Source organism: Euphorbia lathyris, chromosome 10 (assembly GCF_963576675.1).
Source record: "Euphorbia lathyris chromosome 10, ddEupLath1.1, whole genome shotgun sequence".
In the NCBI taxonomy this organism is placed as follows: Eukaryota; Viridiplantae; Streptophyta; class Magnoliopsida; order Malpighiales; family Euphorbiaceae; genus Euphorbia; species Euphorbia lathyris.
In genome coordinates, this window is record NC_088919.1 from 18,556,049 (window position 1) to 18,579,432 (window position 23,384).

Here is a 23,384-nt window from a genome sequence, read left to right on the forward strand (position 1 = left end):
ATATATATATAATAATTCTTTAACATTCTCGTTAAAGACTATCAGGGTCTGTTTCTGTTTGCTGTTATTGACATTTAATAGATACTAGTTGTTTTTTCTGTAAAGAACAGTTGTTTCGGAATTTTACCAAACACTTTATATTTCATGTTTAGTATTGAAAGACAAAAAAAACAGTTGTGAAAAATAATATAAAACAGACACTGAATATGTAGCAAATGAATGATTAGGGTTTGAGGTGAGTTATGTAGTTTACTCAAGAGCTGATATGGAACTGCATTGCAAATTATCAACCTCAACATTTCGATGCACGTGGATTAACCTAAATGACCTTTTTTTAAAATCAATTATTCGGATTAACCTACCAAAAGATAGGAATCGAATAACCACTTGGACTCTCACTCTTAATTTATATTATAATAGATTTGAGCATACTTAAATTATTATTTATTCAGCAAAGCAAGTGTATTTTTTGAAGATTAGTTTAATATACTCGGGTGACCTACTTTTTTAAGATAATATACAATACTGTAGTAGTTTTGGCAATTTTAAAGATCAGATCTGATAAAACAAAATCATACAACAATAATGTATACTTACGTTCAATTATAAAATATTAAAAATTGAAACATTCATTCCATTATAGATATATAACAAGGTGGGTCAAAGCGAACCATAATTCCACAATTTTGACGAACAAACATGTCCAATTTCTAAAATTTCGATACTTTTTTAACCCGAAAATCAATAACATTGAAATGTCAAAAGAAACTTCTTAATCAAGTAACTTTTTTTTTTATAGAAGCTGGGACGATACAGTAGCAATGATCCTGGAATCCCAACTAGGTTAGCACTCCAAAAGCACGCACTGAAAACCCGATATTATTAAAAAAAATAATAATAATTATGTAACACATGGAGACAAGTAACTATAATTGTTATTAGCAAGAGAACACATTATTGCATGGACATTTAAACCTTCTCGAATATGGTTATGGTCTTAACAGAGGGACAAATAGTCCTTTTTGAAAAACCTTATTGTTGAACTCTTCCGAATTCTTTCTGATTCCAAAGGAAAGAACTTATATCAGTATCTCAATTTCAATTCAAACACAAACACAGATTTCATTCACACTCCATCTTCTAAGAAACCGAAAAAAAAACGGAGTTTTTAATCTTTATCTAAAGAAATGTGCAAATTTACTAAGATTAGGATTGATTTCTTCTCTTACGTACAACCTTTAAACTTTTTCCCTTGTAGAAGAGTTATGAGTCTTACTTCCGTCCAAGGCACCAGCACAGCACTTATAATAAGAGACCTGAGGCACCAGCAATTAGCATGCCGCCTGACTGATTTAATAATCTTGAGTTCAATTTGGAAATAATCCTAATAAACAATCAATCAATCAAAGTGACACATTAATGCTAAATACAATGAACTCGCCTCGCCTAAGACATTGACAGTTCCATACAAATAAAAAGATACGCTTTTATAGAAAATGCTTACCGGGTTTTCTCATGTTGGATTGCCTGAACCTGAATGACGTTTATCCGTTGTACCGTCTCCTCTAGATGAATAAACAACAACCACAAGAGAACAATGTAAGGGCCATTATAATAAATGTTTCTTAATCTAAGTCTGTATTAAGGAATTGTAACATCAATGGTAAAGGTAATTTGGGGTTAAAAGAAATAACATAAAACTGCTGTAACTCTCCAGTTTAACTGCGCTGCTACTTTTACACCGTACCATGCATAATATAAGGCTAAAGGAAATGTGTCGATTAAAGTCATCCACCAACAAAATATTGACCTTGCAAAGGCATGCTAGTTTAATTAAATGAAGGGCATAACCATAGTAAACTTGCAATTGTCTAAAATATGAAATAGAATTCATGTTAAAACCTTGTCAGGCTGCTTCTTCAAGTTCTCAGGAGGACCAGGTGCCAATCCACTTCTTTTTTTATATTTCTCATTGCTTCCATCCTTGTCGCAAAGTTTGACCTTTGTATGATCGTTGTCCATTTTCTCATTTTTTAGTATCTTGTGCTTCTTCTCTTTATCTTTTCTCGACTTCCTCCTTGATCTCATTGATGCAGTAGGAAACCCTTTTTCGGCCTGCTACAACAAACCAAAGGAACAACCAGAAGCAGCATCCAGGGTGAGAATGAAAATTTAGTTTTGTAAGCCTACCCACATAAAATTACTAATCAAAACTAAATCTTTAATCACTGCAACCCAAAGCTTACGAGACTCATGCACAAAGTTTAAATCATTAAAAAGTAACATAGATATGCTGCCTGTGGGAAGCAAATTTCCCCATCAGGTGTTTAAGTTCATGCCAACTGTAAATCCAACTACACCTATAAACATGTATATAAGTTCTGATGTCCAGTAAAATAAAAATCGGAAGCCCTCTCCACCATTCTGATTATCTTCTTTTAAGGGTCAAAGTCTGAGATAAAGCAACTACGGAATGAAAGCAAAAGTCGTATACAAGGCTCATTTTCTATCCAAAACTAAGTTTTATGGAAAAAAAGAAAAGAAAAAAGAAGAGTCACAAATGAAAACTTCCTGCTTTTGAAAATATGATTCTATAACAACTATAAAAAGATGAAAGAAGAACATCCATTATCGTGTAGAAGCACCACACAGAATAAGACAATGATTTAACTGTTTGGCCATGTTGTTTATTTCAAAAAATTTAAGAACCTAAATCTCATTCAAAAGACAATATCAAGTACTTCAACATTTCAGAAGATGAATAATAAAAAGATGTACATGCCAAGAAAAAACAAAGATGTGTGCAGATTTACAAATACACAGTCAACTCAGTGAAGTGGACAAATTAGACATAAGCTCAACACTAACCCAACACAAAATTAGAGGGTTTAGGTTTACTTAATTATATCATGTCATGTCCACCTAATAACATGTTAGTGTTAATTTGTTTTAAAACCAACCTGCAAGTGGACTCGACACAACACAAACACAACCCCATTTGCCACCCCTAAGTTACATTATCTAGATATTGATTTATTAATATATGAAAACACATGTCTTCAAAACTCAATGCACAATTTAGCCTACTGAAAAAGAAAAAAACCTTAAATCTAATTTTCCAATGAGAAGTTCAACATTCGGAAAGTTTCTAAGAGAACACAATTTTTGGCAAATTCCTTACAATAGGCAGAACAACTTGAGTGGTTTCCCTCACTTGAAAGGCTTCCCTTAGCAGACCTATATCAAAAGCTCGTATGTAGGCATTTCTATCTCTCAAAAGTGGGATATTCTGAGAAAGCTGATCCAGTTCCACCCCTTCTCCTTTCTTGATTTCTCTGTCACCCACAACATTCTGGAGATAATGGCTCTGAGATATGGACAACGGGAGGGACCTCTTGCAAAAGAAATTATGATGAGGCCAAAGCTTGAACTTATTTATGAGATCTACAGCACCACAGAGCTCCCTTGGCCCTTGTTATTCAAAAAGGATCCTCATAAGCACAAATATAGCAACAAAATGTTTATCTGCTCAGTATAAAAAGACCAAATCCGGAAATAAAAAGTAACACCATAAGCAATTATTCAAGAGCAAGCATTCTTGTAAAACTATAAATGTCAAGCCAGACCATGCCTCTTGTTTTCCATGTGTACTTGAATCCATTTATGATTAAAAGTGGTTTAATTTATAACCAATCATATCACGTGAGTTGATAGCCGAAAGTAGCCATACATGTGAAAAAAGGAACATTCAGCTTTGATGCGTGATAACTCTCAGGTTAATTTACCAGCCACTGTTTTGAATATGCTGAAGGGAAAAGTTACTCATAACACATCAACAAACATAGATAGCAATCTAGATATTCAGTTAGATAACAAACACACAAGAAACATTGGTAATATTGTGCACCATCTTACATAAGAAGAGTGGTGGTGGCAGCACGCCATTGACAGGCTTTACAAATGAGCTCATTTGAAAAATAGTTGTATAATTAGCATTCATCATTCAAGAAGGTCCGCAGAGTAGCATACACATTTTGAGCATCTACGTCACAGGTTCACATAGAGAAGCATACACGAGCACACAGGGAGGGAGAGAAAGAGAGAGGCTCGTATAGGCACTTAACAAGTTAACAACATAGATACTCAAGTCAACAAAGTCTTGGTCCCCAAACTAATTGAGCTTACCTAAATGGCTCCTATTTTTAATACGCTGTTTTACAGATGAACTTTCTCTTCTCATGCTTAATTGTCTTTTACCTTTTCAGAGTTGCACACCGGTTTCTTTCAACTTCTCCTTCAATCTCTAGTACTAAATAAACTCCCAAAAGAAAATTATGCGGATACACCATGTGTAAAACTCAAATCACATTCACAGAAATGTATGATGAAGTCAATGAAACAGACAACTAATTCTAACCATTCGTAAGACCTCAGCAATAGAAAGTCTTAACCTAGGAACATGCAATACTTAAACTTCTTCCGATTGAACAAAAGATAGTCTATTCAATGGCCTGAAATCTATAATAGTAAGATTAAAGGTTTGTATTTCACTAGTCAAATCAGATTTTCTTTTACCTATTATTTAGACGGTGCCTTATTGTACCTCCTTGTTCCATCTTCTTTTACCCTAACGTTTTAGAATCTACCCAATTCTACATAACATGGGCAAAATCCCAATGGTCTAAACTTTCCTATACCAGCTCCTTGAAGAACTGATTGAACTCTTTCATTTCGTTGCAAAAATTTCCTCATAATATAGATCCACACGTCCTGTTTACACACACTTTAGAGATCCAGCATGTTAAAGCCTTAGAAATTACCAAAGCTCTTAATATTTTGCATAAAGAAACAAGTAAATTACTCTTCCCACACTGTAGCAATTATTAATAATTCTAAGAAGCAAGCTTTAAATCATTCAAAGCAAGGGTTTAAATGTTTGAGTGAATGCCATTTCAAAGCTCTTCCAAGTGATCATCTCATGATCAAAAGGTTAATGAAGCTCAAATTGATGTATCACTGTTATAAACCTCATGAGTACTTCCCAACATGAGGCTCCAATATGCAGTGAATCAGAAAACAAGATGGATATACAACAAAAGTTTCGTAAGAAAATAAAATAGGTTGTGGGTACTGCATCCTGAACAGCAATTAAAACATCGTGTGACACTAAAACGGAGATAAAATCATTACCTTAAATACACAGTGGTAATAATGAACAAGGCGCAATCAAAGCTTTAATTGAAGAAAGAGAACAGAAGGTGCATGTAAATTTAATGCTCGAATTAAACCATGATCCTAAATGTCAGAACTCGGAACAAATAATTGCAGTTTTGGAATAAGAAAGTAAAAAATTATTAAAAGAATTAACAGACAATGGATATACCTTGAGAAACTAGAAAATAAGTAATGACAAAAAGGATTCGTAGATTGTTGCATATTCCAATACTTCAAAGGAAAATACTTTTCGATTTTAAGGTAAGCATATACGAGCCTTTGTATCGTACTTAGCTGATAATGTCAAAATGTTTCTAAAAAAGGTTACAACCTCATATGTGAACTAACATCTCTCTAGAAACTACGAGTTTTTACGAACAAAATTAGACATTCCAAAACCTAACTCTAAACAACGAAAAAGCATTAACATTAAAAATTCAAAGGATATTACAAAACTTTCCTCAATCAATTCACATCCTTACAATTGAAATCCTAAAGAATAAGTTCAAACAATATGATAGACAACTTTATATAACAATTGAAAAATCTCTTAACTTCCAAGGATTTAATGGACAGAAAAGTTATTTGGCTATATAAGTATGTGGATCCTCCAATGCTCACTATAAGCATTCCATGATACCTTTTTCTTTGGCTTCAGCTCCTTTGGTAACTTCCAACTCAACAGAGTTGGCATAAATGTCAACAAGAATATAAAAGAATAGCCAACACACGTAAAATACAAGCCAGCTTTATTGCCTCCGATTGAAACTACTTCGAACCTCTAAATATTATCATGTCTTATTTTTCCTTTTTTTGTATCTGATATGTTTCACTCGCATATCCAGCAGTCAGCACAATCCATGACACAATTACTTGCTCAGACATTTCATTGATCACATAACAAACAAAAACTATTCCTGCTTTAAATCATATTGCTGAATATTGCTTTTCTGTGGATTCAGAATGTCATTCGAAACAGAGTCATAAAAGATTCACTTTCAGAATATTATTTCAATCCATCCTTAGCATGCATTGCGCTCACAGGTCACAACATCACATTTGTTTTAGTTTAGTAACTTCTACTGACCAAGAAGGGTTGATGAGAGTCCAGAGCATCTTACCCCCTCCAAACTTCTTGCTTTCAGGATCCATCATTTCACAAAGAAACAGAGAGCTGTCTCGTCTGCATCTATCATGAAGTAAAAATAGTGAAGGCATCCAAGTTAGAAGCTGTTAATTCCATAGCTTCCCACTTATACAGGATACTAGAAATATAATGAACATATACTCTGCGTGCATAAATAGCAACTTGATTTTTGATGAACATGTATATTACTACCATTTTGCAACAAAAAACTCACCAGCAATTAGTTGCTCAATATATGAAGAGAATAAGTAGGGTAACATATGGATATCATCAATTATATCCAAAAGGGCTAAACTAGTGAAGCTCTTAAAAATGCTAGTATAAATATTTCACCCAGTTGTTGCATAAACCATTCGTCACTCACTTTCCAAAACTAGAAATTACCCAGAAACTCAACCCAGCTCAAACCCATTTAACGCCCATCATATCCCAATCGGAGCAAAGCCATTGCTGTTGTTCCTCTTAATTCATACAAACCTAACTATCAATAATCCCAAAACAAGGAAACAAAATAAACCCATAATTTACCAAAACAAAAAATTACAACCCACGACATTATCAAATCATTCAATTTGGGAGTTAAAGCTTTGGCGAGTAAATAGAAAACGAAATTAACAACAAGAACCAGCTCATACACGTACGAGGAGATGGGAATAACCTGAACAGGTAGGGATTCTACCAACTATAGTTCGTTTATCTTGCTTGTGTTGTTTCTGGAAGATCCCAGGAGGGCGGGCGATCTTCTCGCCATTGTGTGCGGTTTATATATTGAAAGGGACAGTGGGTGAGCAATGGTTCGGTTTATCCAGAATCGACCCACGAATAATGTTGTACCGCCCATATGGGTCGGGTACCGCCTTTGGCAGTATGCTACTGTCCCGGCGGTACCTCCGTCCTTCTCACGAGGAAAAAGAATATTTTTGGGCTTTCTATGCCTGCGGGCTCGTTCAGAAAATCGGAAGTTTTACGGGAAATGACACCAGGATCGAAAATTTTGATTTATTGACCGTTTATCAAAAAAACTTTAGAGCTTGTTTGGATGGAGGTTAATGAAAGTAAGGTAAAGTAAGTGTATTGAGATTACCTTATTTGTTTGGAGGGTAAATTGAAGAGTGAGGTAGGTGAGGTTAGATGAAGGTAAATATTTTCTTGTTCTCTTTACACCCCAATTTGGGGGTGAAGCATGGTTAAATATTTTCTTTTACAAAATTACCCTTATTTCTTTTATGTTTCATCCAAATGAAGACTATGTTTGCTGTAGATGAAATTTTTCTTCTTTTTCTTTTTGATTTTGCTGTCCTTCTTTCTTCAAATGTAATAAAAAAAATCCCAGATGTCTGCACCTCAATAAAAAAAAAAAACTAAATTCCATCATCCTCATTAAGGTTGATGCTTAATTTAAAAAAAATTAAATTAAGGTTGATGCTTAATTTCATAAAAAAAACTAAATTAAGGTTGATGGTTAATTTCGAAACTAATTAACGTTTAAAAATGGTACTAATTTAAGTCCTAGTAACAGAACGATATACGTCATTGATATTATTCCATTAAGTTTATCAATTGTACGTGGAAAGAGAAATCATAACTTAACAGAGTAATAAGAATGACGTGTCCAATCCGTTATCGATACCTAAATTGATATTTTTTTTAAACGTTAAACCTATATTGGTGTTATTTTGCACGTTAAGCCTAAATTGATACTTCCCAAAAACAATAAGCCTATTTTGGTACTTTTTACCTAGTTTAAAAGAGTAAGGATATAAGAATAATTTGGTATATAACCTTACATTACTTTACCTTCAAACCAAACACAATTACATTATTTAACCATCACTTACCTTACCTTCCATCCAAACACAACAAGTTATTTTATAAACCTCACTTACCTTACCTTACCCTACCTTACTTTAATTAATCCCCATCCAAACAAGCCCTTAGTAAAGTATAGGAAGAACACTTACCTTAGAGTGATAATTCTACATGTTTTAGATTTACTTCTGTACGGAACTGTTTTTTTACTTTTCAATACTAAGCAAGAGATAGAAAGTATTTGGTAAAATTCTAAAACAGTTGTTTTTTTTTTTTTTGAAGAAAAAACAACTAATATTACTACCTATCAACAACAGCAAACAGGTAATAGTAACAGCAAACAGGACCAGTTGAAACAAACGGGCCTTTAGTCGGACTATTTTCGTCGTGTTGGATGTGCGTTGAATGCTTGGAATTGGTATGATGATATGAGACCGAAAGTATATGTAACAACCCGGTTCGGAGTGGGTGGCGTCGGGGTAGAAGACCTGAGTAATGAGCGGTCCTAAGGGATGGTGATGGGGGCAGGAATGATCTGAATCTCACATCGAAAATTGAGAGGGAGTGATTGGGGCTATTAGTAAGATGGGAATCCAATACATGCAGACGCGTTTTAAAGCCGTGAGGCCCAATATGTTGGAATTGGGCCAAAGCGGACAATATCTATATGGTATTGGACCAGGATGTTACAATTGGTATCAGAGTCGACTCTTCATGTACGATGTGTGGTTCGGTGACGAACCAGACGGAAGCTGGTGGACCTGTAACGACCCGGCCCGGAGTGGGTGGCGCAGGGTAGAAGGCCTGAGCAAGGAGCGGCCCTAAGGGATGGCGATGGGGGCAGGAATGAACTGAATCTCACATCGGAAATTGAGAGAGAGCAATTGGGGCTTATTAGTAAGATGTGAATCCAATACATACAAACGCGATTTAAGGTCGTGAGACCCAATGTGTTGGAATTGGGCCAAAGCAGACAATATCTACATGGTATTGGACCAGGGTGTTACAGTATAGGTGTGAGCGCACAATACTTTTCAGAAAGGGCGCAGTAACACTGTGAGATCTATTATTGCAAAAAGAAGTATTATTGTATCACGAGTGTGACCCGCACATTTTAGCAGTAGCTATCATAAAATGTTGAGCTTATAGCTGAATTGTATAGAGTCGTCACTCGATCCACTAGACCGGAAAATTTGATATAGTAGATAGAATGCTCGATTACTACACCCTTCATAGATAGATTCGTGACACTCTCTTATTCATCTCTAATGTTAAATTATGATTTAAACTTTGATAACTTGATTAGAAAAAGCATTTGAGATATCATCTCATGTTGTTATTGGCCCTAGTTGTAAGTTTTTCATCCAATTTTTGGCCTTATCCCTTAGAGAGAATGGAAAAAGCTTAAGTCGGATGAAATCATCAAACACTCCTCGATTTGTTCGGAAAGTATTGCACATGGTGACAAATCTTGGATGTGTGAGTTTGGATCTTTGTTGGGTAAGCCTCCAAATTGCACTAAGGCTTGAAGCATTTGGATCATGAAGGTTTTTATTTCAAAGAGATTATCACCCTCGTTTGGAATCACTATGCAAGACGAGTGACCTTCAGTTGATGGCTTTGAGTATTCTTTCATCCGCAAGGGGGAGCTGCTTCCTCCATGTGTTATCCCCTTGTTGTTCCTCTGCTTGCTCTACGGGTTCAGCTGCTTATTCAAACTAATCATGATTCTGGCCAGCTAGCCTGTTCCTTCACTTGGCTCTCCTGGTTGCGTTTCTTCGTCTAAGAGTTGCTTTGATTTCTAAGTCGATGGGCAAAGGAGGGATTCCAGCTCGTCGCATAAACAGAGAACATGTGAACTGAACAACTGCACACTTTAGCAAACAGGTGATAACCTACTAGTATATAAACAAATAACAATGACTTTAAATTTTCCATCCCCAACAACGGCACTAAAAAATTATTGCCCCCCAAAAGGTGTGACTCTAGTAAGTGCACTAGGTACAAGTAATAAAGTGAAAGTATATTATCATCTTCACAGGGATAGGACGGTCAAAATCCAAAGGTATTCTTATAGAACAACCAAGTTCTTAGAACGGTGAGTTGGGTGACTTAAAGTTGAGGTGTGGATAACTAAAACTAAACGCAAGATAAATAGGAAATCAATCAGAGCTAATAATAATCATATAAAGTAAATTGAGGCTGAATCAAGATAAAAGAGAACAGGTTGGAAGCGCAGCCAGACAACCAGTGAACAAGTAAATTCCTCCCTAATGAACGATATTATAAGCATAGACCCAATCTATCTTTCACTAATTTCACTAAGGTTAGGTCTTCCATTTTCCAAAGATCCTTTAAAAGCATGCAAGTTAGTTTCCTTTGTGTTTACACAACTCATAAGCATTAAGAACAAGAAAGCATTTTAACTATAAGCTAAAAACCCTTGGTACATTGTTAATCGTGTCTCTAGCCTTAAACAAAGTGTGCTAGATGGTGTTTTCATCTCCTAACTCGAGTCTCTTCGCAATTATTTGACTAACATATAGCCTAGCTAGACCTATAATGAGTACGGACCCAAATAGCAATCACCAAAAGATATTTACATTAGGGGAGAAATCACTTACATCCAAATATTACCAAAAAATGTTTTAGTGCTTGGAATGTTTATTGGAATACTCCTACAACCTTTAGAAATAAAATGAGATTTTTATTTAAAAGGAACTTACCTTTAATAATAAAAACTAGGAAAATCATAATAAATGAATAATAATTTTAAAAACCATTCCAATCCAATGATCTAAATATTTATTTGAATGCTACTGAAACTTTAGAAAAAATATGAGATTTTTATTTACAAATGAAATATTTTTAATAATAAAATCCTAAATAAACTAAAAATCTCAAAATAGATATTTCTTCAACTAAAAATTCATTTTTAATCAAAGATTCTTACAAAGTAGAGTTTTTACTTAAATCTAGTACACAAACACTTTAAAAACGGACTCCAGACATTAAGTTACACAAAATGGATCCATAAAAGATGATTCATACTATGTCCTTGATGAACATAGTTAGAACATTCCTATTTTTGGGAAATAAACTTCAAAAAAATCATTAAAAATTGAAAATAACTTGGATTAAGCCAAAAAATCAAGAATAAATTAATTTAGCTAGAAAAGCAATAAAAATGTCTTTTTGTTTCTCAGAAATTACCCTTGGAGCATGTCTCTAATGCGGTTGATTTTAATCCGCTAGATCCTTCCTGACTCCGATTTTGAGACCCGAAATGAGGTAAAAATGTTTGAGTTATTGACTATGAATTACTCAAAACTTTTATAAAAAAAAGACAGAAAATTAAAATAAAGCATATTTCTCTCTGGAGCTACTTTCTCTTTCTTGAAAAAAGTTTCTCAAAAAATTCTAAAAATATTGGTATCACTTAGAGCTAATTTTTCTCTAACTTTTGATATCTAAATCAGTGAATTCAAACTTGTATTTATGAGAGAGATTGTCCCTAAAATCCAAAGTTGTATCGAATTTATGGATAGAGCCGAGCGGATGAAATTGGGCCGGCTCGGATCTAATTAGAATCGGTCGGCTCAGATGAGGCTCGGCTCTAATTAGAGTCGGCTAGCTCAGATCCGGCTCAGCTCTAATTAGAGTCGGCCCCTCCCTATTTCTACCAGGCGACTATAATTCGTACGATAAAAATTTCAACATTTTTTGAATTTTTTCTGACAGATCCCTTCGTGTCGGGTGTGCCTCTAATCGAAAAGATTTTATACTATTCGACTCTAATTAGAGGCAGCTCGATTTTATTTTAAGCCGGTTCGACTCTAATTGCAGTTTAATTAGAGCCAAAGGCACGAAATAGAGCCGAGGAGGCCGAAAAATTCAGAAAAATCTAAAATAAATTACAAATTCTTAGTTAGGTTTTTCTAAGTGGAATACCATTTTTTATTTTCAAAAATTAAATTAAAAATTTCCGGGGTAGCCCCCATCTCGTTCTATGAAGGAAATGCAGTGTTTCAGAGTAGTTTCTCAGAAAACATCAGAAAAATTATGAAAAATCTACAAAAATATGAAACAAAGGAACGTCATGATACTTTTTCAAAATAAAATAAGTAGGTACTAATGTGAATTCTTGGGGGATCTCAAAGCTTGGAACTTGTCAAAGAACTTGGATCTTAGCTCGTTTAATCAAACACAAAGACGTAATTAATCTCATCACGGAAATCAGACGAAAAATCTGTGCTCACACGTGCTAACTGGAGGAACACGACTTGAAACCTGATGAACTCATGATAGCTTCCCATGTCAACACTCACCATACCAATGATAATAAAGTGAGAAATTTCACCTTATGAGATGCATATACGACTTCAAGGAAAATTTAGTTTGTTCTTGCAAAATAAGGACCCAAAATCCAGTTAGAGATTCTCTGATAGTGAGGTTAGTCTATGCTTAATACAATTCTGAATAGCTAAAGTGAGAGTACTCTTGCACAATATAAAACCTAAGGTACCTTAAGGGTCTCGACCCTTATATAAGAATAAGAGGTAAAGAAACATATTTAGAATATGATTGATCTTTTTGTCTTCTAACTATGGTTCTTTGATAAGAGCCAATCACATTCAACTTGAAACTCCTAATTAGAATATGACTGAATTATTCTAATCATGATAAAGATAATCTAGAAACTTACTCTAGACATCTGGTTTAAAATCAGGCGAGACTTGCTTCGTTCATAAACCGGACCAAAATATTTTCCGATGTTATCCTAAAAAAGATAATAATTTGATAAAACATTAAACAACTTATGATTAAAAGAAAATGGAGTGTAATACACCTTTTTCTGTATACATTTGAATTGGGATTGGAGTTAGAATACTTGAAGGCAGAATATGAAAGAAATAAATGAAAGTTTACCTTGGCTAAGGATATGTTATTAAATTGTATTGCTAACATGAGAAGTAAAGTTAGACTTTTAAATGAAGACATGTTTAGTCCCCCTGTCCCTTAGGCGTTCATGTCGCCTTATTAATGTCCACATGCCTAACATAATCATTGATTAGATTAGATTAGATTAGATAAGATGCACAGAACAAGTTCATTTTCTACAACAACATCATCTTCATGTTGCCACTTCACTACAATTAAATAACATAATGACATCTTTTAAGTATGTATGACATTCTTTTTTTTAGTAACATAATTATAATTATAGGACAAATAGGAGATTAGGTACAAGTTTTTCCCATAATAGTGTAAGAGAGAAACTGCCAATGAAAAAGTCAAACCCATCACTAATAATTGTTAATTAGGCATGCTTTGTTTCAACTGATAACCAACCATTTCTCAAAATGTCTTCACTACCATCAAAACATTAAACAAAACAAACAAAATCTAAATCTAAATCCATAAACCAAAATCATTAAAATTTGAAACAAAACACAAAAAAGACACAGAGAGTGAAAAAGGAGGGAGAGTGCAAGCAATCTCTCCTTTTTGGATCTCTTAATAAATTCATCAATCATCACCCTTCTAGGCTAGCTCATATTAATATATGCATACCTTTCATCTGGTTTTCGACATCTATCTGCTGTATTAATAAGTTTTCTTTTCCTTCATGGAAAACAAAACAAGAACTCGAGCCTATTCGTCTCCGGACCTGGGACCTGCCTCACCTGCTGCTGCTGCTGCTTCGTCTTCATCTGTTATGGATACTCCTATAAGGCTTGAAGATTATAGTTTAGAAGGTAATTCATTTTTCTTTGCTTTTTGTTTCAATATTACATTGCATTGCTTAAATATAAATAAAATCTTTTGCCCAAATGTGAAGGTATTGCAACAAATGTGAAGCTCCTGCTAAAACTAATCCAAGAGCATAATGGAGCCAGCACAAATGATGATAGGAAAACACAGAGGATGGCAGGAATGATGACCATTCTAGATGACGTCAAATCACGAGTCGAGAAATCATATCATTCAAAATCTTCCAGGAAACGATTGGCTGAGCTTCGGAGATGCAATACTGAACTCAGGCCTAGCAGAGTTGTGGTTGCAACACCAACACCCTCACCTTCACCCTCACCCTCACCCTCAACCCCAAGGGAAAGGAAATGGCAGCAAGAACCGGGAATTGATGAATATGAGAGACTCAGGAAACAACTCAGTGCAAGCTTGGCTGCAAGAAAGAGCCTTGAAATCATGTGTTGCAGCTTAGGGAAAGAAAAGAACATTATGGCTTGTGAGCTTTCCAGAAAGAACAGTGAATTGAATGGAATGGAGGAACTTGTCAATGATCTCAAGGCTCAGAACAAGACATTATTGGCCAAGCTTCAATCTAATGCCCCTGACCACACGGAGATCAAGAATGGTGCTATTGGATTTGGAGGGGATGCTGCTGCACTTTCCGACCAGCTCCTTAAGTCCCTCGACAGTTATCGGTCTTTGAAGAGGAAATACAAGGGTGCCAAACAGGAAAGCTATGAATGTCACTCGACAATGGACGAGATCAGCATGGAAGTCAATGCTGGTCTCGAAAGACTCAGTAGTTTCAAAGAAAGAATGGCCTTAAACAAAGATCAATCACCTGATATTCAGCAAGAGAACTCTGCACTGGAGCAAATGTTCGAGAGATTTCACATCAAAATATCCAAACATGTAGAGAAGAACATCATGTGTGCTAAACCTCACGCTGAGATCACTTCCAGCAGCGAGAAGTCTGTTCTAGAATGACAACCCCATTTTTAATCTTTACTAATTTTCTCACACAAGAAAAGGGAAGCACTTTGTAATATGTCAAAAGTAGAAAGGCATCACATTATAGGCATACTTTCTGTGTTTAGTAATACTCTCCACAAGTTTGTATTATTCCAAATTTTGTTTTCTTTCCTGTCCTGTCTTGAGAGGATGATGCTCAGCCTCTTGCCCTCTGTAACTCTCATCTTGATGATTTAGCATACTCGATTTCTTTCAATTTTATCTGCTGCACACAAGGACTTTATTTACAATCCTCTTATAAATCATTTTCGAGTCCACAACATCATCAAATTTGAACAGAGAAAATCTCCATTGCAGTAATTTATACAGGACTACGATTTGAATTATAAATTTAGAAAATAATATAAGCAGATAACTGACATCTACAAGTTCCTTCAATTTCAGTAACAGTGCAATTTGCAAGCTGCAACAGAGTTCAATACACAAGAATTACCTGTTGCCTTGGCTCCAGTTGTACCAGCCAGAGAGTGCTTAGCGTCAGACCTTCTTTGGTTTAAAATCATACCTTTCTTGATGAGATCACACTTGTTGGATAACTCAATGCTGTAAATTATGAACGCTGGAAGTGCAGATGAACCCAATGACAAAGCCCCTTGGACTCCATAAATGGGTTTTCTCTGCAGAATAGCTCCTCCGCCAGCAACTATAGTGTCTTGGATGTATCCCTTGTAAGAATCCAGAAAATCTCTCATGAAATAGAACTTCAATCCTTAAAAAAAAACACTCTGTTTTCTATGAGCTGAACTATTGATGTAGATACTATTGAATTAAGAAAGAGGGAGAACAAGACTATCAAGCCACATAAAGACTAGACAAGCACAAGCAAATAGCATTTAGAACCCTTGTATTGTAAATGAGGCTTGCGAAAGAATTAAATCCAACCTTGTTCAGAATTCTGAATCTTCCAAGTTGTGGACCATTTCTGATTCAAACTACGAGTCTAATTTTCAACATAAAAGCTTCCAAGCTATGTTGCACGGAAACGGAAACGGATACGGAAACTGAAACGGAATTTCTGAAAAACATAGGAAACGGAAACGTGGGGGAAACGTGTAAATATTAAAAATATAGGGGCATATTTATAAATAATAAAAATATAATAATACATTAAATAAAAACAAGATTGAAGAACAAGATGAAGAAAGTCCAAGCTCAATCAAGATTCAAGAGACAAGGATTATATGAGAAAAAAATATGGATAAGTTCTTTAAATTGAAGGATACAAGTAAGTAATTATCTCTCAAATACAATGTTTCAATTTTCTTAGTCTTAGGTTAAAGAGGAACTGCAAAATAGAAAGTTTGAATTTCTAGAATTTTAATCGAAATATGTAGGGAAAACCGTTTTAAAACTGAGAGACGCGTTTCATATTTTTGGTAATTACGGAAACGTGCCCGGAAACGTTTCGTATCAGTTTCCGAGAGTTTCCGTTTCCCACATCTGCCGGAAACGGGGAAACGCTTGTCATGAAGAGTTTCCGTGCATTATAGCTTCCAAGCTACCAATAATCACCACAGGAACAAGAACCATCTCTAAAATGGTGAAATCGGCTGCAATCCCTCACAACAATTTCTCTATTGTAAACTTTGGATATGAATTTGATTGCCAAATGACAATCAGTGCATACTCTCAAATTCTTAACAACTCTAATTGGGGTTCCTGGAGGTGTATTAATGAGCATAAAAGCAACTGCAATCTTCTCACTATGATAAATCAAAGCATTTTCCTTTTCCTCCTCTTCTATATCAGCAAGCACATTCCCCGTGTAAGGCACATAACCTTGTAATTTGAGTTTCTTTGCTATCTCCATTAACATTGCATATATCGCCTCCGTTTGGGGATGAGTTTTGTCTCCCATGACAAATTCATACACACAATTCCCTAGTTCAACAAGGCTATGCCCTGGACCTTTTCTTATTCCATCATTAATCATTGTTCTTCTCACATTATGCACATCTGCCCAGCGTTGCTCAGATGCATAAAGATTAGATAGTAGCACATAATCCCCACAATGCTTAGGCTCTAATTTTAACAGCTCGGCCCTTGCAACCTGTCCTAACGCCAAATGCCCGTGTATTGTGCATGCCCCTAGCAAGGTCCTCCACACAATTGCATTAGGCTGCAATGGCATTTTCTGGATATATTCATATGCTTCCTTCACCAAGCCTGCTCTACCTAATAAATCAACCATACATCCATAATGTTCAATTCTAGGCAAAATCCCGTATTCCTCTTTCATCTTGTTGAAGTAATTGAACGCCTCATTTACCATCCCACAATGACTACAAGCATACAAAACTCCAACAAAAGTGATCTCACTAGGAACTAATCCCAAATCCTCCATCATCTTGAAATGCTCCAGTGCTTCCTTACCAAATCCATTAACAGCTAATCCAACAATCAGAGAAGTCCAAGAAACTACATTCCTTTCCCCCATATCATCAAAAATCTTTTGTGCCTCCCTAATCCTTCCACACTTAGCATAAAGATCTAAAAGGGAATTATTAGTATGAAAAGTCTCCTTCAAACCAACTTTGACAATATATGCATGAACCCTCCTACCCAAGGCCAATGCACCAAGCTCAGCACAAGCAGACAGCAAGCTAACCATAGTGAACCCATCTGGCTGAACACCCTGAACGCCCATTTCCCTATAAAGAGACAAAGCTTCATTGGGTTTTCCGTTAAGAGCAAACCCATTAATGACAGTATTCCATGTCACAAGATCTCTCTGATGAATTAACTCAAACACCTTATATGCACTCTCGTATTTACCGCAAGCAGCATACATATGCACCAAACTATTTTGCACAAACACCAACGAATGGAATCCATTTCTTAAAGTAGTGGAATGTATGTTTTCGCCTACTCTAATATTCACGACCTTGGATACAGCCTTTAAAAGGAAAGGATAAGTGTGTGTATCAGGGTGAATGCGATTTAGACGCATTTGTTGATACAATTCAATAGCTGGTTGTGGATTCTGACTCTCAGCATAGCCTCTGATCATAGTATTCCAGGTGAAAACATTTGGGGTTTGGGTTTGGGTAAAGATAGTATGAGCATATGTCATGGGGGCTGAGAGGGAAACAATCAAGTAAATTAGGTGCTTGCCCATGTCTGGATTGGTGGGTGGGATACCATGCCTGATGGAGAAAGCATGGATTTGTTTGATTTTGAATTTGGATGAGGCACAATTTTGCAGAAGGGCAATGCATTTCTTGAGTATAAAAGAAATCGTAGTTTCTGGAGAGGTTGAGATTGGGGGTTTGAAATGGGTTGTGCGGTTTTGAGCTGAGCATGAGATGGAACTTTCAGCAGTTATGTGGAGATTGTTGGGGGTATTTGAGGGCATCACAGCATAATGAGAGTAAAACAGAAAATTTTCTTGGTTTTATTCCACTTAAATAGTCTGATAAAACGACCTCTCTCACCAATTATTTGGTGGTCGAGTCATCCTTAGTACCATATGCTCAATTTTAATCATATCTTTTCTCTCTTTTTTAACGAGGGAGGCTCTAGAGAAATCGGCCCAGAGGCCCGTTTAAAGGTTTCAAACTTATTTTATTGGATAAGTTATACAATACTCTGATTGAGTTAAGTGAATTATATTTCCACTCTTCTAACACATACATCTTAATAAGCATGTAAAATTTGTTCATTCATCGTTAAATCTAGACTTATTAAAATTCTAAGATGACGGTGAATGAGCAAATTCACTTGCTCATTAAGATACATGTAAAAATTTTTGATTATATTTATGACCGTTTGAAACGAATTTATTTAAATATCAAATTAAATTAAAATTGACTACAAGGTTAAATTTATATTTCATTAACGAGGTTTAAATTTACTGTATTTGGTAAACATTAAATTTAATATATATTATGTCTATGTTATATGTGAGGCTAATTTGTTCTTCTTTAATGATGGATTTTATATAAAAAGTTAAAATATAGTAGATGGTTTACTCATTATCAAAATCAACCTTCTTAATTTTCAAATGGTTGTTGGTAAATGTAATTATAGTTATAGAGGTAAGTCCTCGATCATTAATATAATTTTTTTTATCGGTGCTTAGTGATAATTTAATTAGGTTTTGTAGTGAGTGTATCAGTGGAATGAAATTGAAGTTGAAATGTTATTTTAATAAACCTGAGTCTTGGATGAAAAAGTAATGGTAAAACCACATTGTATTGTATATATGATTATAACAACAACACTTAATAAGTTGAAGAACACTGGTACAAGTGAAGTGGATTGACTTATTAGGTAACAAATATATATGTAAGGAAAAGTGGGAAAACATGACTAGTCCAAGAGATTCCAGTGAGGCGAGACAGGAGCAGTAGGAGCAGGAGTAGGAGTAGGAGGATCAAAATCAAAAGTCTCCCATTTGGTAGTAACAATGACAGGCTTTACTTTTGCATTTGATATCTTCAGCACATCCAGACTTTCCACACATTTCTGCACTCTCTTTCCCTGCAAACTTTTGAGTGTAGAAGCATCTCCTTCGGCAGAAATGGTGTCAAGCTTAATTGCTTGTCTAATGAGCATCTCAGTTAATGTTGTTATTTGGAGCTCTGGCACCTTTATTCCTTTTGATATTGATTTTTCAATTGCACTAACCTACATACCAATTTCACCCCAAATATGTATTCAAAACTTTTTTTAATTAGAAGCTCGGATGTTGAAAAGTTGCATATGAAAATGGCTAATCATATCCTAATAATATTCCATTTACATCTCACCAAAGATCATTAGACAATTAATTCCATTCACTAATTATAAGTCAATTTAGAGTTAAAAGAGACGTGTAGGATTTAGTGGCCCAAATATACCAATAAAGGCCTAAACACGATTACAGAGATCCAAATGCAATTGTCGGAGCTCTAACCTCCTATTGTAAGGAAATCTTGTAAAATCTTATAAGATAAAAGATTCCTATCATGATTCGGAATCCTTGAGGGATACTAAATCCTAAAATCACAAGGATTTTTAAAGAAGTGACAACCTTAACCTGCAAAACTCTATAAATAGACAGAAATTGACACAAGATACGGTACGTTAACTACTATCTCTAAACTAACTCATATCCTTCAATTCAGTCCTAATCATAAACTGACTTAGACATCGGAATGGGTTTGCTCGACTTTGACCCCGTCTGACCTACGTTAATGTTTTACAACAACGTCGGATTATCAAGATACTTTGATCACGTAAGCATAATCAGATAAACAGTCAGGGCCGATCCTGAGATTTTAGAGGCCCGGGGCGAATTACTAAATGGGGCCTAATAAATAAGTGGAAATAAAAAAAGGGTTAATTACAAATAACTACCTTGTGGTTTGGCCGATTTGCGATGTGGTACCTGTGGTATTTTTTTTTTTGCAAACACAACCCTATGGTTGTAAAATTTTACATGTTTTTTTTACTTTGCCAAATTTGGCCGATAACGACTTCGAAATGAAAATTTTCAAGATCTAAATGATATTTTAAGCAACTTTAATTCTTCAACGTTTTAGGTTTGAGGTCATTTAGGTATTGTTTTTTATGAGAGAGAAAGATAATGTTTAGAGAGAGAAAACTCCAAAAATGATGATTTTGAAAATTAAGAATATGGTTCCACAGTAAATATGATACCAAACAAGTTTAATTCTTGAAAATTTTCATTTCGAAGTCATTATCGGCCAAATTTGGCAAAGTAAAAAAAAAACATGTAAAATTTTGCAACCATAAGGTTGTGTTTGTAAAAAAAAAAATACCACAGGTACCACATCGCAAATCGGCCAAACCACATGGTAGTTATTTGTAATTAACCCATAAAAAAATAAGTAGAAAAGTAAATTGTATAAAAGAAGATTACTTAAAAATGACACCTTTCTTGCTACATTTAACAAAATATCTAATAGAAACATTTTATATTGCTTTAAGTACCCAATTTCTTATACAAAATGATGTCTATGAGCATTTCTAGAAGTAAATTTTTTAAATTTAATAAATTATAAAATAGTTCTAATAGATTTTATGCTCTTTACGATACAAAGCATGATAACAGAAAAATGAAAAACCAAATTTGAAAATCACATCATTTAATGAGATTTAGCGCCTAATTTCTTGAAATTGGAAGATTTTGATACGTTTTTCCCCAACTTCTTTTGAAGACCGACTAAATCAGAATCTGATAGAGTTTCTCAAAGACAACAAAAAAGTCTATTAGTAATTGGAAGTTTCACAGTGAGGTGATTAGAAAACAAAATTGATTATATAGCTGATGAATTGAGAAGGTGAACTGAGTATGTAGGATAATATTACTGTTTAATATTCTTTGGGATTGGAGTGTGATTAAAAAAGGGAGAGATAAATTATAAATTTTTGTTGGGATTGATATGTGGGAGAGAGAATTGTAGAAATAATTTGAGATAAATTAGGGAATTGATGCCCAAAGTTTTTATTAGGAAATTTGGAAAGAATCCGAGATAAATTAGGGAATTTAGAAAGACTATTTAATAACTGATGTCAACGTTTTTTATCTGGAAAAACTAATTTGGAAAGAATCTAATCTTAACGTTTTTAATCAACTATAATTTTTTTTTTGAATTTAATTAAGTATAATTTAATAGGTACTAATACATTACTATAATTGGAGCCCTTCTCATCCTTGGGCCCTGGACAGGCGCCCCTCCTGCCCATGCTCAGGAACGGGCCTGTAAACAGTTATCACATTCTATAAAAAAAAAATTATATTCAATTTGAAAGTATAAAAGAGATCATCGTTCAGAATTATATTTTCCGATACAAAGAACTTATACAACCCATAAAAGAAAAAGAAAAAGCTTGTTTTAAATTTGTCCAAAAAGATTAATTGACTTTCTGAATTTTTAAAGTGTTTCAATAGCCCTTTGAATTTGCATAAAATATTTAGTTAGCTCTCTAAACTTTCCAAATAATTAATTGATTAGATTTTATATAAATTTAGAGGACAAACTGAATATTTTATATAAATTGAAAAAGTTATCAAAACACTTTAAAAGTTCGGATATAATATTTTTTTTAAGGCAATTTGCCAAAACACAAAGAAAGTGTACAAATGTGATATTGACCATATTAAAATAAGAGAATGACTGACCCCATATCATATTAACGCCATGCTCAAGCTTTTTACTTGTAAAATTATTTGGTCCTTTTTCAGTACCCAGCTGTTTGATCATGACCCTCGCCTACTCCAAACGTTGACCCAATTCATAACCATTTTATAACCCCAAACGAAGAAGAAAATACTAATAATTACCAGTTATTACCCCTGTTTTGAAGCTCAAAACTTATATTTTATCATATGAAGTAATTTTATGAAATATAAAGCACAATGGCGAATGAAATAGTATCCAGCTTATTGCATAATCCAAGTTATCATTGAGCATAATTGTAACAAAATTATTAATGAGGAGACAGAATAGAATTATGAAAAAAACAAGGTACCTGGTGTGCAAGATCATCAAGTTGAGTGGAAACAGAAGAAATGGAAGATAGAGCAGCCTGAATTCTACCATTCTTACGCATTTCAATGTATCTCCGTTCAATGCTAACCGGATCCTGTATTACTACGACTTTAGAACCCTTTCTGACTCCACAAATATCGAGATACTCTCCATTTCCTCTTTCTTTTCCTCTATATAACACCTTCTGTTCCTCCGGTTCCAACCCCGTTTCCCCCTTTATTATCTTCTTCAACTCCCCGAATGTCGCCTGAGAATTCACCGATATCTCATATCGGAGACCACCGTATGCAATTCGGACCCGGATTATCTCCGGCGGAACATCATCGGGGTGGTTTTTGTTTCTTTTCTGGACCATCATGCCACCTGGTCTCATCTCCCACTCGGAAGTACACGTTGAAGTGTCATCACTCATCTTCTTAGCAGTATTCATGTTATAAAAATTGTTGAAATGATCTTTTCTCTTCCCTTCTTACTTGCCGACACTACATGTGTACCTTTGTGTTTTGCTTATATTATAATACAGGAGATAAATCACAGTAAGCTCTTTTGACCAATCGGAATTCTGACACGTGTCAGATGGTCGTGTGGTTGTTTGCATTGACAGCTAAGCACTCTGTTGCCGACACACACAAGCAATCATCCAACCGTAGAGTATAACAATTTGGGCTATATATAGATAGTATGTCATACAATAGGATTATTCTAGGGTAAATGTCTAAAATAATAAATTTATTAACTTTCCTTCTTATTTTAATAAAATCATTTGTATTTCTATGTAAACAAAGTCATAACAATATATGTAAAAGCAAATTCAATAACTTTATTGGCTTTGATTTCATTATTACTAAATGATTAAAAATCAAATCATCTTTTACCCAAACAAAAAAAACAATCAATTTATAATATAAGAGCAAATCTAATGGATGTTA

General features: G+C 34.7%; 3 protein-coding genes across 8 annotated transcripts; all 3 read right to left on the reverse strand.

Annotated features, from left to right (window-relative positions):
- Positions 1-917: 917 nt before the first annotated feature.
- LOC136208629 (mediator of RNA polymerase II transcription subunit 19a-like) lies at positions 918-7,256 on the reverse strand. Of its 5 annotated transcripts, none has more exons than XM_065999703.1 (6): positions 7,020-7,256; positions 6,336-6,403; positions 3,182-3,471; positions 1,903-2,115; positions 1,505-1,565; positions 918-1,384 (listed from the first exon to the last, which is right to left on the reverse strand). In XM_065999703.1, exons 2-5 carry the CDS (start codon positions 6,367-6,369, stop codon positions 1,545-1,547), a joined length of 558 nt encoding a protein of 185 aa, XP_065855775.1. In that variant the 5' UTR covers positions 6,370-6,403; positions 7,020-7,256; the 3' UTR covers positions 918-1,384; positions 1,505-1,544. The 5 variants fall into 5 exon arrangements, with proteins under 5 accessions (XP_065855775.1, XP_065855773.1, XP_065855771.1 ...); XM_065999701.1 differs by having other exon boundaries at positions 1,903-2,118; positions 6,336-6,397; positions 7,020-7,254; XM_065999699.1 differs by having other exon boundaries at positions 1,903-2,118; positions 7,003-7,254.
- A 6,234-nt stretch (positions 7,257-13,490) lies between these two features.
- LOC136208663 (pentatricopeptide repeat-containing protein At4g21065) lies at positions 13,491-18,336 on the reverse strand. 2 transcript variants are annotated; one of them, XM_065999758.1, is made up of 2 exons: positions 15,839-18,336; positions 13,491-15,621 (listed from the first exon to the last, which is right to left on the reverse strand). In XM_065999758.1, exon 1 carries the CDS (start codon positions 18,309-18,311, stop codon positions 16,455-16,457), a length of 1,857 nt encoding a protein of 618 aa, XP_065855830.1. In that variant the 5' UTR covers positions 18,312-18,336; the 3' UTR covers positions 13,491-15,621; positions 15,839-16,454. The 2 variants fall into 2 exon arrangements, with proteins under 2 accessions (XP_065855830.1, XP_065855829.1); XM_065999757.1 differs by having other exon boundaries at positions 13,491-15,158; positions 15,390-18,336.
- A 782-nt stretch (positions 18,337-19,118) lies between these two features.
- Positions 19,119-22,948, reverse strand: LOC136208664 (BAG family molecular chaperone regulator 2-like). The gene is made up of 2 exons (XM_065999760.1): positions 22,436-22,948; positions 19,119-19,585 (listed from the first exon to the last, which is right to left on the reverse strand). Exons 1-2 carry the CDS (start codon positions 22,883-22,885, stop codon positions 19,268-19,270), a joined length of 768 nt encoding a protein of 255 aa, XP_065855832.1. The 5' UTR covers positions 22,886-22,948; the 3' UTR covers positions 19,119-19,267.
- Between the last annotated feature and the right edge of the window lie 436 nt (positions 22,949-23,384).